The 13,790-nt window shown below is 48.1% G+C and overlaps 1 protein-coding gene across 1 annotated transcript in view; it reads right to left on the bottom strand.

Annotated features, from left to right (window-relative positions):
* cntnap2a (contactin associated protein 2a) overlaps positions 1-13,790 on the bottom strand; it is a 2,812,093-nt gene that overhangs the window by 246,154 nt on the left and 2,552,149 nt on the right. Inside the window, exon 20 of the mRNA XM_072508818.1 lies at positions 12,779-12,912. Within this exon, the coding sequence (XP_072364919.1) occupies positions 12,779-12,912 (134 nt within the window). The remainder of the gene's footprint in view (positions 1-12,778; positions 12,913-13,790) is intronic.

The following is a 13,790-nucleotide window of genomic DNA, read 5'->3' as shown; positions in this document are numbered from 1 at the left end:
ATTCTCCCCCAACAGCGCGATGTCCGCCGACTGGCGCCAATCAGACGGGCATCGCGCCGGCCCAAAGGTGCAGAATGCTCCGCATCTTTGGCGGCCTAGCCCCAACATTGAGGGGCTAGGCCGACGCCGGAGGGATTTCCGCCCCGCCAGCTGGCGGAAATGGCGTTTGATGCCCCGCCAGCTGGCGCGGAAATGCGGCGCATGCGCGGGAGCATCAGCGGCCGCTGACAGTTTCCCTGCGCATGCGCGGGAGCGTCAGCGGCCGCTGTCAGTTTCCCGCGCATGCGCAGTGGGGAGAGACTCTTCCGCCTCCGCCATGGTGGAGGCCGTAGCGGAGGCGGAAGGGAAAGAGTGCCACCACGGCACAGGCCCGCCCGCGGATCGGTGGGCCCCGATCGCGGGCCAGGCCACCGTGGGGGCACCCCCCGGGGTCAGATCGCCCCGCGCCCCCCCCCAGGACCCCGGAGCCCGCCCACGCCGCCTTGTCCCGCCGGTAAATACCAGCTTTGATTTACGCCGGCGGGACAGGCAATTTCTGGGTGGGACTTCGGCCCATCCGGGCCGGAGAATCCAGCGGGGGGTCCCGCCAACCGGCGCGGCCCGATTCCCGCCCCCGCCCAATCTCCGGTACCGGAGACTTCGGATGGGGCGGGGCGGGATTCACGGCGGCCTACGGCCATTCTCCGACCCGGCGGGGGTCGGAGATATAGGACGGGATTTAGTGACCCCGTTGCGCCTGCCGCAGACCCGGGCACAACAGGTGAATTGTGCGAGAGCCCCAAATCGGGCTCCGCGCTGAGCGTCAGGCTGATTGCGAATCATGTGACTCGCTCCGCCCGGCATGATCTGGATCTCGGCATATTTAAATAAGCCTAATGGCTCCTACCCGGATGCCTGATTCACCCAGTGCCCTGGTCTCAAGGGTCACGTTGTGAGGCCTCGCTAGGGCGCCATTCGCCTAGTACTGGTTCATACAAACATGGACCAGGCGTAACTGCACCTCGGGTGGGTAGGGGGGTGGGGTGGGGGGGAGAGGGGGGGTGAGGGGGTGGTCTTGCAGGGCATTAAAGATTTCCGGAAGGTCGGGGCAGGGCATGGTGGTTCCCTGGCACTCCCCCTGGCACATAGGCACCTTGGCAGTGCCAGCCTGGCACCCTGACAGTGCCACCTAGGCATGCCAGGTTGTCCAGTGACAGATTGGCACTGCCAGAGATGGGCTCAGGGGGCCTTACCAATTGGAGTGGGGACTGAGGCAGGTTCCCAGGGGCCCTGACAAGATTGGAGGTGGGGGGGGGGGGGGGGGGGGGGGGGGCATGATCCAGAAAGCAGAGGGGACTGATAGGGCAGGGGGGGGGGGGTTGGAGCGGGAAGTGGGGAGGAGACGATCAGGGCTCCCGGTCAAATTGGCAGCCGATCTGCAAACAGCTATTCCCCACATCTTGCCAGCAGGAAATCAACTAAAGTGTGGCCTCAAACTCCCCAAGGCCAAACCAAACAGCAAAGTGCTGTTGAGTAGCGGGATGATAAACGCGCCGAAAAGCGGACTTAACATTTGTCTGCTGACCTCTCCATTGCAGCTCCCAGAGTGTGAATCTGGAGAGGCCGATAATTTTCAACTTCACGACTTGGGCAGCAGACTGGAATGAAAATCAGGAGTGTTTGACAACCAGTGGACATCCTGCAGGTCACTGCACAGCTGGCACAATGAAACGTTACTCCCATTGTGCCTGAACCGACGTTGAAGACAATAAATTTTGTGGTAACTCTCTGAAGAAATCAAATAACACTTATGCAACTGCCTCTTTGCTGGAGTTAAGCCAAAATTGTATTGTAAGAAAAGTTAACCTGTGAGATGAATGGAATATTCTTTCATGCATCCATCAACAAAGATCAGACCAAGAAAAAAATACTTTATAACTTGAAATAAAAGTGGCATGATTTTATCATTTGTTTTTAGAACTGGTGAAAACAAAACTAATCACTAGCCCTGTGCCATCAGAGATTCCTAGGTAAATATTTTATTTATTTCTGCTTCAGCAGTTTGCATGAGTTTACCTGCAGTCTGGCTCTGAGTGCATTGTGTGCGAACTCTGGTGGAATGTCTAATGATTCTGCTTTGTGCTTTTTTAATCTCAAACCACTTGACATTTTTAATATGTTGCTGAAATTCCATTGTTGCAAAATAAAACAGGGAAATAGCACAAAACGTAACTGCATTTTTACAAGATTTCAGTTGCATCTGGAACATACTGGACGTCAGTGTTCAACTGATAAATCTTCAGCATATTAAAGTACAATGACGCATCATTTCAATCATTAGTGGGAGGATCATCAGAAAATATAGAAAAAGGGAACATTATATATTGCCTTTTTAAAATTGCATTCTGGTAGCTTTGCGTTCATGAATAAATTACAGGCATCTATGTTGTTTTCTGTAGACCAGTGGGAGACTTCAGCCCGTTTTTTTAATCAATAACTTTGGTGCGAATCTATCAAACTGAATTTAACAGCGTGAACTCCATGAGTTGGCTCACCAATTAGTACTCAAAAGATCAATATAGAAGTGGTTAAAGAGAGGTCATTTGTTCCATGGAGCCCATTCCTTCTCTGTGTCCTGTCAGTGATTCAATTCAAGCTCCTCAAACTCCTAATGGAAACCTCAGAGAAAAACTTTTGTTCCCTGATACTGAAAACTAATCCAGCAAAATATCAAAATATTAGTTCAACTTTCCAACTCGCATTGTTGAGTTCTGTTTTCCAAAGCCAGCTACACTATATTTATATACAGTAAGCTTCACCTATATAAGATGTCAAAACAATGCACAATTCACAATTCATAATGGCTGGAATCCCAAATCACTAAGTTCAACAGTGTTTACTTTACTTACAATGGATGCTAATGTTGCTTTAATCGGACAATCGGCATTTAACACAAATAATTGCTTTGATGTTTGGGTATAGGTTGGGTGCAAGTAAAGAATGACGGTGTGTAACTTCATAGCTCTAGAGCAGTGTCTCTGGTGGGTACAACAAGCACACACTGGAATCCCAGGTAGGGATGGCAGGGCAATGGCCCCGCAAGTTCAAACTTCTAAATAGCAATTTGCCTTGGACTAGGAACCATCCAGAAATGTGACTGTCTTATACCAATAGTTACCCAGAAGAAGTTAGAAGAATAAAAGCAACATCTAGCTTCTGGGTTATTTTGTATTGATCTCCCCTGTCTGTGACCCCAGCCCCCTGTCTGCCATGGGACACCCAACTACTCCCCACCCTGCACTACATACCCCCAAAACTGATCCAGGGACTAACACCCAAGTAAGTTTCCTTATGCCCCAAGTAAGTTCCCAAGACACCCCAGCCCCCCCCCCCCACCACCCCATCACACCACGTCTTGAATCCCTATGGGAGCGCCCCCCACCCCTCGCTGACTGCCCACCAAACTCACCCCGCCCCCTCACCTTGCAGGGGAAGCCACAAACACCTCGAACCTGCATGGGACAACCTGACTACAATCACCATTGATTGCACACCCACCTGGCTGCATATTTCCCCAAACTGCACAATCCCGCGACTGTACACTTCTCGATGCACACCTGGTTCAGTGCACACGCACAAACTGCATGTCCCCGACCAACAATCCCCCCACTGATCACCTGACCTTGCAATACCCCCAATAAACTGACCTCGCCACTGACTAAAGGGTGCCCTGATCTGTGCTGCAAATATATTTCACCCTATGGAGAACGAATTACAAGCATCGGGGTGAACTCCACCCCCACCAACCACCATGGCAGTATTAGGGGCACTTTCCCTCCTCACAGGCACCAGCCCTCCCCCAAGACACATAAAAGGAACCCACCCCCAACCCCCATAGGCTCTCCAGAGGGTCCACCACGGCCACAGGTTGGTTTTGCCAGAGGACAGCGCCAACTGGTGCCAGAGGGCAGTGCCGCAGAGCATTTCCCTCTCCTCACAGAAGCTATGCTTTTCCTTGGCACCCTCCGGTGGGTTCCCCTTGACTGATTCCTGCTTTTGTATAGCTGTTGTAAACCTCGCCAATGTGATGTTACGGCGGCAAGATATGGGGTGGCGGGGTGGACATATGGCTGGGAAGTCCTTTAAAAATAATTAAATGTTTTAAAATTTATTGAAAATGAAAATCAGCTAGCAAGGGGCGAGGAAAATTGGGAAACAAGATCTCACTGGCAAGAATCCCGTTTCTTGACTCACGTGCGATTTTGCAACCAGGCAGCCATTTGCACTCAAAGCAAACACGGGTGTAATGTTTGCTCCATAGTGTCTTTCATAAAATCAGAACGTCCCAAATTCATTGCTAATGAATTATGTTTGATGCGTAGTCATTGTTGTAACTTTAGGAAACACTGCAACAAATGAGATGAAGAACACCACAGACAGCAATAAGATACATTCTTGTTTTTTTGTTGATTTTTTTGAGGGATAAATTTTGTGCAGCACATGAGGAGAACTCCCCTGCTCTTGTCTCAAAGACTGACCTAGCTCTTTTATATCCTATGGAAGGTACTGATTCCACCTTGATTTAATGTCTTCAACACCACAGGCAGAGATGACACCTGCAAAAATACAACACTACCGTAACATTGCGCTAAAGTGTTAGTATGGATTATGTGTTCAGGTCTCCAGAGTGCAGTTGGAACCCAGGACTTCTGATTAGGAGGGAAGAGCGTCGCCATCAAACAAGGCTGATGATCAGTTATAACTCATGGTGGGTGATATAATTTATTTGTAGTACAGGTTAGCTAGGCATAGTTCAATAAATATTTCAAATTTAATCATGAGTGCCAGGATTAGCTATGACATCATGACATTTCACTGCAACTAATATTTCAGCTGATCTCAGTGGTGAAGTCACCATTAAGAATAAATTAGATAGTCACTTCCAGCAAAATATCCTTGTTGAAACCAGTTATAAGATACACAAAGTGCAAAATTCAGTTGGTTCGTGCCCTGCAGGTACCAATTTGTAAACCTTACACTAGAATCAAAAGCGAATGGTTGTGTATTTTTAAGACACATGCAGGATGATGATTCATGTTTATCAATGAAAGTTTCTTTGGGTTATGTCTATTCAGCCTATTCCCAGAAGTATGGGGCAAAATTCTCCGTTGCGAACGTAAATCAGGAAGCGATTCCCAGTCCTTCGCCATGCAAATTTATGCATGGCGACGACTGCGATTGATTCCCAAGGGAATCCCATTATCGGGCCATCAATTTGAGTGGGCGGCCTGATAACGAGGTCCCACGCTGACCACCAGCACCACTCCCCCCATCACAATTCAGCACAATTCAGCATTGTCCCATTCATCTTACTTCACAGTTGAATAATTCTGAAGTGCTCTAAGGGCAATGTTTATACGTTGTAATCTTTTCACTGCCTCTGCCTCTCTAACTTCCATACAGGAGTCTCTCTTCTGGGGTGGGGGTGGGGGACCTTTCTGATAGGGGCCTCTTTTATGGGGTGGCTTGTGAGGGGTCTCTGTATTTAGGAGGTCTCTGTGAAGGGTCTCTTTATTTAGGGTATCTTTGCAGGGGTCTCATTATTTTGGGGGTCCTTATTTAGAGGGTCTCAGGGGGGGGTTCTGATTTAGGGGATCTCTGGGGGGGCCTCCCTTATCTAGGGGATCTCTGGCGGCAGGTCTATTTAAGGAATCTGTGGGGTGAGTTCGTTATTTAGGGGGTCTCTGGGAGGGTCTCTTTATTTAGGGTTCTCTGGTGGGGTCAGTGGGGGGTCTGGTAGGAGTGGGGTGGGCAGATCTTGTGTTGTGGGTAGGAGGGTGACCCTTGGATGGACTTTGGGGCACCTCCCTTAAAGAGTTATCCCCTTGGCCCACCACGAGGTCCACCCTGTCAGGACCACGTTTGTCAGCACCAGTAGTGATTCTCACCCACATGCTTTCTGGCTCAGAGGCCTGGAGAATCACATGGGCCTGGAGAATATGGTGCCCTGCCTGCTGAGTCATTAAGACCCATTTGCACCCTCCCGCTGGTGCGGGGCATGAACCTCAACCCCAACGCTAGTGGGCAGCCGGCACATCAGCAATGGATCGGCATTTTCTTCACTTCGCTGGATTCTCTGCCTCATCAGTAACTCGGCTCCTGGAGAATTCCGCCCAGGAGTACAGGTTGCAACCATCCTTCCATCCTGTTGAAACTGAAGTCTGTTCATTTCTTTTTTGTTTGAATCAGTTCATCAATCATGTATTAACATCTTACATTCTCATATATGAAGCATGTAAAACTTAAATAGTGGGCGCGATCTAACGGCAAAGTTTCTAAGTGTCATTTGTGGCAGGTTTTGCAAGGAGTTTCCCACCAACTCTGTTGGTGAGTTTCTCACTGCTATCTGACCACACTTAGACATTTTTTTGGGCCCTGGAATTTTCTTACCATTTAAGCCCACACAATTTTCATCACTGGGGAGTTGAACTCACTGGCCAGACCGGCTCCTCAGAGATTGGGCCACAATTTTGAAAGAGTGCCCAGATCTATAAGAGGGCTTGTGGGTCCCCCACACTCTGCACCCATGGGCAATGTCAACCCTACACACATGGGCATTATCCCATAGCTCTCCAAGTGATGATAGCCTGCCATGGGGTCACTGAGGGCTCCCTTTTTTCAGGCCTTTCCAGGCCGCCTTAAGGGCCCCCCTCTTCCAGGACCCCCACCCTTCACTCCCTCAACCTTTCAGAGGCATCTTCATATCCGCCCAGCACCCCCACCCTCCTTTCATGGGCATGGCTCCTCCAGGCCCTGACCCTTGGCAAAGACACCCTGGCACCCAGGCATCATGGCATTGCCACCCTTGCACCCTGGTAGTGCTCCTGCTGACTTTTCAGTACCACCTTGGCAATGCCAGGATGGCAGTACAAGGTGCCAGCCTGGCAGTGCCAAGGTCCCTGCATTCTAGGGGGAGGGCCAGGGGTCACCTTGCTCAGTCCCTGGCCACCCAGGGGCCACAGATGGCCTCAGCCACCCAACAAGCACCGTTCCACCTGGTCCACATTTGTATGGACCAGTACTGAATGGTGCCCGGCTGGGGACTCTGTGGGAGGTCCTTGATTCTGGGAGCCCGGGAGAACACAGGTGAACATGCCAAAGTGGGTTTTGAACCGACTTAGGCATGTGAGACTTGGTCATGTCCATTGTGGGCAGGATCCTGATCGCGCCGCCTTGCGAGGTCTGGATAGATCTCAGGAGGCCTATTGACTGTCAGGAGGTCTCTCCTGGCATCTACCGGCCGCGTCGCACTCCCTCCCGGGTGTGACGCGGCTGGCAGATTGCAACCAATATTTGTCTTTCTTCAGCTTTGAATCATGCTAATTTGTTTTCTTCTGGTTAAACACAATGAGTGGCTCCTCCGTTGGCTGATGCTGAAATTGGGGCATGGGATCGGGCGGAGGATAGTTCCCGACGCCAAAATCGTGGCAGGCGCCGGTTTGACGCCAAATCGTGATGCTCAGCCTCCTCGAAAACGGCGTCAATCCGACGCAAGGCGCGGGTAGTTGAAACACCATTTGCATATCATTAGTGGGTCCACCCGCGATACTTCGCCTCCGATGGGCGAGTTGCCGACGGCGCAATCCATGTGTGCTCTCACAAATCATGAACCTGGCATGTGGTGGCTGCTGAGAGAGAGAGAGGATGTACGGACAGTATCCAACACTACCATACTTTGCAGACCGTCGTGCCGCTGGCCTGGAGGCTTCTGCCAGGGCTGGGGGGAGTCGTGGGGGGTGGCCAGGAGGTGGGTTGGGAGGTCGGGGTGGACGGGTACACAACACCATTACTGCAACTGGCAAAGCAGCCATGCAGCTGCGCACACTGCTAACAGCCCACTGTAAACCTGGTGTCCTGGGTTGTATAGGTGACCCCCCTGGGGCATCCCCCTGGGTGCCCTCTGGCCACAGCCGAACCATCAGCTGTATGGGCGCCCCAGCACAACCTGTCCCATCTTTTCGGCCTCGATCAGTGTGTGTCGGGGGTGTATTGTTTAAGTGTGGCTGCAGCTTGTCAGCCCTGTGAGTGTCCATCACGGACCTAGCGATTCCCGCACCATTTTTCATGGGATTCGATGGTGTTCCCAGCCGCGCCGGTGCTAGCCCCTCACCGTTAGCAGAATCGGTGCAGGCGTGACGTCAATTTTTCTGACGTGAAAGTCCACGGATTCTCCGTTGGCGTCGGCACTTAGACTCAGGAACGGAGAAACCGGCCCAACATTTACAGCACATCTCACTGCAGTGATACCCTTCATGTTTAAAAACAATCTTCATCTAGTTTTTGCCTGCTCCTTCATCACTTTCTCTCAGATAGGAATGGCATTTTCCTTCAAAACTGAGAACACATTTTTGTAAGAAATTCAACCTGTTCAATTACACTGCCAAACACAAAACAGTCCTTAATCTCAACCAAGACACAGGACGTTTATTGCGAACCTATTGATAAGGTCCTGACATCTCATTATTTTGAAATTATGTGCAATGATTGCTTTACTTTCTAGTATGATGAAAACACTTTTAGAAATTGTAAGCTAACAAGACTCTTTATTCACACAAATGCGATATCTTGGGCTGCATTTCCCATTACAGGATGGTAGCAGAATCCTCACCAGCAGGGAGTTCCATTAATGCCTCATTAGTAAATGTGTTCATTCTGGCAGTAATCACAAAACGTTTAAAAACAATAATGTTAATCAAGACACTTGACACACTATCAGAGAGTGTGGAAAAATAGATTATTTTTAGAGAAAATTCTTTGCCCTGGTTCTATTGATTATCTGTGGATTTTTACAATTAGATTCTGCCCTGCGTGCATGATGTCCGGGGCACAATTTAAAAATCAAAAGAGCAGCAACAAAAATGAGAGAATGTGTTGTGCACCAGACTATTTCCAGCTGCTTTTACACTGCAGCTGAAAGCAAGGTTTCAGAAAAAAGATAGAAGTTAGGGAAGTGAGCAGTTTTGTCAGCACTTCAGCTAGACTGGACACAATCTGAGACCAGCTCTATGCCAAAAGTGCCAGAGTGAGAAGGCAGATACATGGCAGTAACCTTTTTGAGCTTTCAATTGCTGGAAAGCACAATTTGAAAACTGAAAGAAGGACGAATTTACTGTTTCAAAAGAGTGAAAGAGGGATGAATATAGCAATGACAACCTTGTCTGATTTATGCTGGTGTTCTGGCCACCACTTAACTCTGTTACAAGGGTAGATTTATAATGCAGTTAAACTGAGTGTACTGGAATGGAGATGGTGAAATCATTTGAATTCTGCCCAGAGACAGGCCCATGTGATTTGGATGTCACGGGATGGGCTGCTGGCACAAAACCTTCCATTCTGGAGAGTAAGTCTGGTGGCGGGAGTGGAAGTTGGAGTGACTTCCGCTGGAGAGTGGGATGGCTAACATGTGAGATCTTGTCCTGTTCGGCTTATGAATTATGTATCTGTGAGGAGCTCGTCAAATCCCGTGCTGTGGCGGGCAGGAAGTGGTCCACTCCACCATTAGCTCCAACGTTTGGGTGCCATATTTAAACAGCACCCGGACAGCTATGCTCACTTTCACTATGTTCCTTGACTCCCCTCCCCAATTCTGCCTCGGTTTCACCCCTTCCCTGTGCTACAGGCAGCCGACATCCCTGATGGATGGTGTGAAAGGAAGGAGAAATCAGGTTCTACTGATCTCAAAGTCCAGGAAGAAGTCTCCTTCGCCAGGTGCATGCCATTTATGTACAGTAAGTGAAACGTTCTGAACGCTCGCTGGAGGGGATCAAGATTCTGGTGCGTTGGCTTTTTAATGAGCATTCATGAGATTGAAATGGGGTTTCTGACATAGCTCTGAGGGACACTCCGCCATGAAAATTGGAAGAACAAGAATCCAAGGTCATTTCCTGCTGTTCAGAAACAAATTATTGGCTCACGCCAAATCTTGCTCCCTCACCCGCCATGATTGCAGGTGGGAGCAGTCTTCCACCAGGGGCAGAGGTGCAGGAGGAAAACCTATAGAAATCCATGGGCCAGTTTTCACTCCTTGACACAAATGAGGGACATCTAGTCTTGTTGGACACAGACTCCCAGATTCAGATTCAGAGGGACCTGAAGAGGAAGAGAAACAGCTGCTGCAGTACCAACCAGAGGAGGAGACTGTTTTGTGTTAACCAGAAAAGAGAATACTGGTGAGATTGGATTCCGTTTTGAAGACATGGCATCTGTAGAGATTTAAGGACCAAAGAGTCTCCAGAGAGTGCCTTGTTGCTGGAAGTCAGTTTGATGATATGTAGACGATTGCATGAAGCGACTTTCAAAAGATACTAGAGGTCTTTGTAGTCACATTGAGGATACCCTCCATCATATTGTGTGGCACTGCACCTGTGCTAAATAGGATAGACTTCGAACAGATCTAGCAATTCACAACTGGGAAACTATGAGGTGCTGTGGGGCAGAATTGTACTCAACCACAGCCTGCAATCTCATCCGGCATATCACCCACTCAATCAGAGGATCAACCCTGTTTCAATGAAGGAAGCCATGCCAGGAGCGTGAGTAGGCATGTCTAAAAATGAGGCGTTAACCTGTTGAAGCTACAACACAGGACTACTTGCATGCAAACCAACATAAACAGCAAGTGAGAGACAGAATTAAGTGATTTCACAACCAATGGATCAGACGTAAGCTCTGCAGTCCTGCCACATCGAGTCCAGAATGGTGGTGGACAATTAAACAACTCACTGGAGGAGGCGGCTCCACAAACATCCCCATCATCAATGATGGGGGAGTGCAGCATATCAGTGCAAAAGACAAGGCCAAAGCATTTGCAACAATCTTCAGCAAGAACTGCGGAGTGGGCGATCCATCTCAGCTTCCTATGGAGGTCCCCAGAATTACAGATACCAGTCTTCAACCAATTTGATTCACTCATATCAAGAAATAGCTGAAGGCACTGGTTACTGCAGATGCTGTGGGCCCTGACAATATTCCGGCAATAGCACTGAAGACTTGTGTCCCAGAACTTGCTGCGCTCTTAACCAAGCTATTCCAGTACAGCTACGATACTGGCATCTACCCAGCAATTTGGAACATTGTCTGGAAATTCCTGCATACAGAAAGCAGGACAAGCCTTGCTGATATCATTCCACACTTGATGATCAGTAAAATGATGGAAGGAGTCATTAACAGTGCTATCAAGCAGCATTTGTTCAGCAATAACCTGCTCACTGATGATCAGTTTGCATTCCGACAGGGCCATCCAGCAACTGACTTCATTAAAGCCTTGGTTCAAATATTGACAAGAGAGCGGAACTCCGAAGTTGAGGTGAGAGTGATTGTCTTAGACATCAAGGCAGCATTTGCCGAGTTTGGCATCAAGGAGCCTAGCAAAAAGGGAGTCAATGGGACTCAGGGAGAAAACTCTATGCTGGTTGGAGTATCTGGCACAAAGGAAGATGGTTGTGCTTGTTGGAGTTCAATCATCTCAATCCCAGGATATCGCTAGAGGAGTTCCTCAGGTTAGCCCCAACAATGTTGAGCTGCTTCATCAATGACCTTCCTTCCACAATAAGATCAGAAGTGGGGATGTTGGCTGATGATAGCATGATCTCCAGCATGATTCACAACTCCTCAGACACTGAAGCAGTCAATATTCAAGTACAGAAAGACTTGGTCATTATCCTCACTTGGGTTGATATGAAGTAAATGACATTCACGCCACACAAGTACCAGACAATGACCATCTCCAACAAGAGAGATTCTAACCATTGCACCTTGATATTGAATGGCATTACCATCAGTAAATCCCCTACAATCAACATACTGGGGTTTAGCATTGAGCAGAAACTGAACTGGACCAACCATATAAATACTGCAGCTACAAGAGCAGGTCAGGGATTAGGAATCTCACCTCCTGACTCCCCACAGCCCCCTGGGGTAGAGAATTTAAGGATTCGTACCCTTCTGAGTGAAGAAGTTTCTCCTGATCTTAGTCCTATATGGTCGATTCCTTATCCTGAAACTATGACTAGTTCTGCGCTCAACACCTAGGGGAAACAGTTTCTCAGCAACTATCCTGTCAAGCCCTCTAAGAATCTTTATGCTTTTCAGTGCGTTCACCTCTCATTCTTCTAAACACCTGAGAATATTGGTCCACTCTACTCAATCTCTCTTGGTAGAATAGCATTCTCATCCCAGTAGTGAACTTTAATTGACCATCTCTAAGACAAGTATATCCTTCCTTAGATGAGAAGCCAGAAATTGTACATAGTACTCCAGGTATGGTCCCACCAAAGCCCTACATAATTACAGCAAGACCTCCTTAATCGTATACTCCAACCTCCTTGCCATAAAGACAAATGAACCATTTGCCTTTCTAATTGTTTGGTATAGCTGCATGTTAGCTTTTTGTGATATGTATACAAAGAGACCCAGGTCTCTCGGAATACAATCATTTACAAGTCTCTCACCTTCTAAAAAATGTTCAGCGTTTCCATTCCTCCTCCTTTTCTCATGTTCTCCTTTTTGCCACATTAGTTGAAATTTGAGAATTCAGTGAAAACACTGCTCCGTATTATCACAATCAGCTAGATGTAGCTCTATGTGTGGATACTAAAGAAATAAAAAGACTGTAAACCTAAAACCAGCCCCTCCCACAACTTCTGTCATTCTCCAAGCCTGCATTGAGGTGAAAGAACTAGCATATAGAGATGCAAGTTCACCTGCTGAAGTGTCTCGTTGTCACATTAGCAAGATTTACCTGAAGACGTAATTCCTTCCCATGTCGACTGATGTTGACGCTGTGCGGTTGTCCATTAGCCAGATTTCTGTGGTTCAGGTCAATTCTGTAAGGCTCCTTTGTACCTCCTAGGTTGTACCGAATCTGAAGACTTCCTGAAAGAAAACAGCAGGTCTCCTCAGTATGAAACACAAGCTCTCCTTTGAAGGACGGCAGACTCAGGCTTTGTAATTTGCAAATATTTTCTGTAAGAATTCCAATTTTCAATAAAGTTGAGAACAGTTAATTCCATTTCGATTGCAGTCTATTTGTAAAACAGGTACAAAATTGATACAAGTTCCAGTGGGTTCCTCCCAATGATTCCATGAGCTGAATTTTTATTCCATGGGTGGGAACCAAACATGGGGACCAGTTTTGGGTTCCAAATCAGTATGGTATGTTCCAGGCACACCCGCCATTAACTTTAAAAGAATAGCCAATTAAATACCAGGGAATGGACTCACCATCTTGTGGACACGTTCCAGGCTGATGGGGGATGCCCACATGCCAAGTGGAATTCCCAGCTGGGGCAGAAATGGAACCGGAGTAGTTTCCCAATTATGTTCATTTTCTATAAACTGGCTAACTGCCACTGGTGGGCCAGAAGCTCTCAGAGGTGGGCCTTCCTCCCCTGATAGGGGAGAGAAGCCACCTCAAGCCAGCTAATGTCTCGACAGCTGTTACATAGATACCGGGCGAGCTGGCTAAGCAGATGTGGGCTCATCCCCAACTTTGACACTCAACCACGCATTATGCTTTTAGTCATGTCATTTTCTCTTTATTTGGGCATCACCATTAAACACAGTCACAGTTGCAGCTACACATGGCTGTCACTAAATTGCTTTTGATAAAATTAATGCATGGAAGGAAACTCATTTTGTTCTGATCATCCTTGAACCATGGAGTTCCACTACTATCGTAGGTTTTTAAAAATTGTTACAGCATCCTATCTGCAACATGTCCCATTATTAATTGTCATTTTAATAACAACTGC

Source organism: Scyliorhinus torazame, chromosome 6 (genome assembly GCF_047496885.1).
Source record: "Scyliorhinus torazame isolate Kashiwa2021f chromosome 6, sScyTor2.1, whole genome shotgun sequence".
NCBI classification, from domain to species: Eukaryota; Metazoa; Chordata; class Chondrichthyes; order Carcharhiniformes; family Scyliorhinidae; genus Scyliorhinus; species Scyliorhinus torazame.
This window is presented reverse-complemented; position numbering and strand designations above follow the sequence as displayed.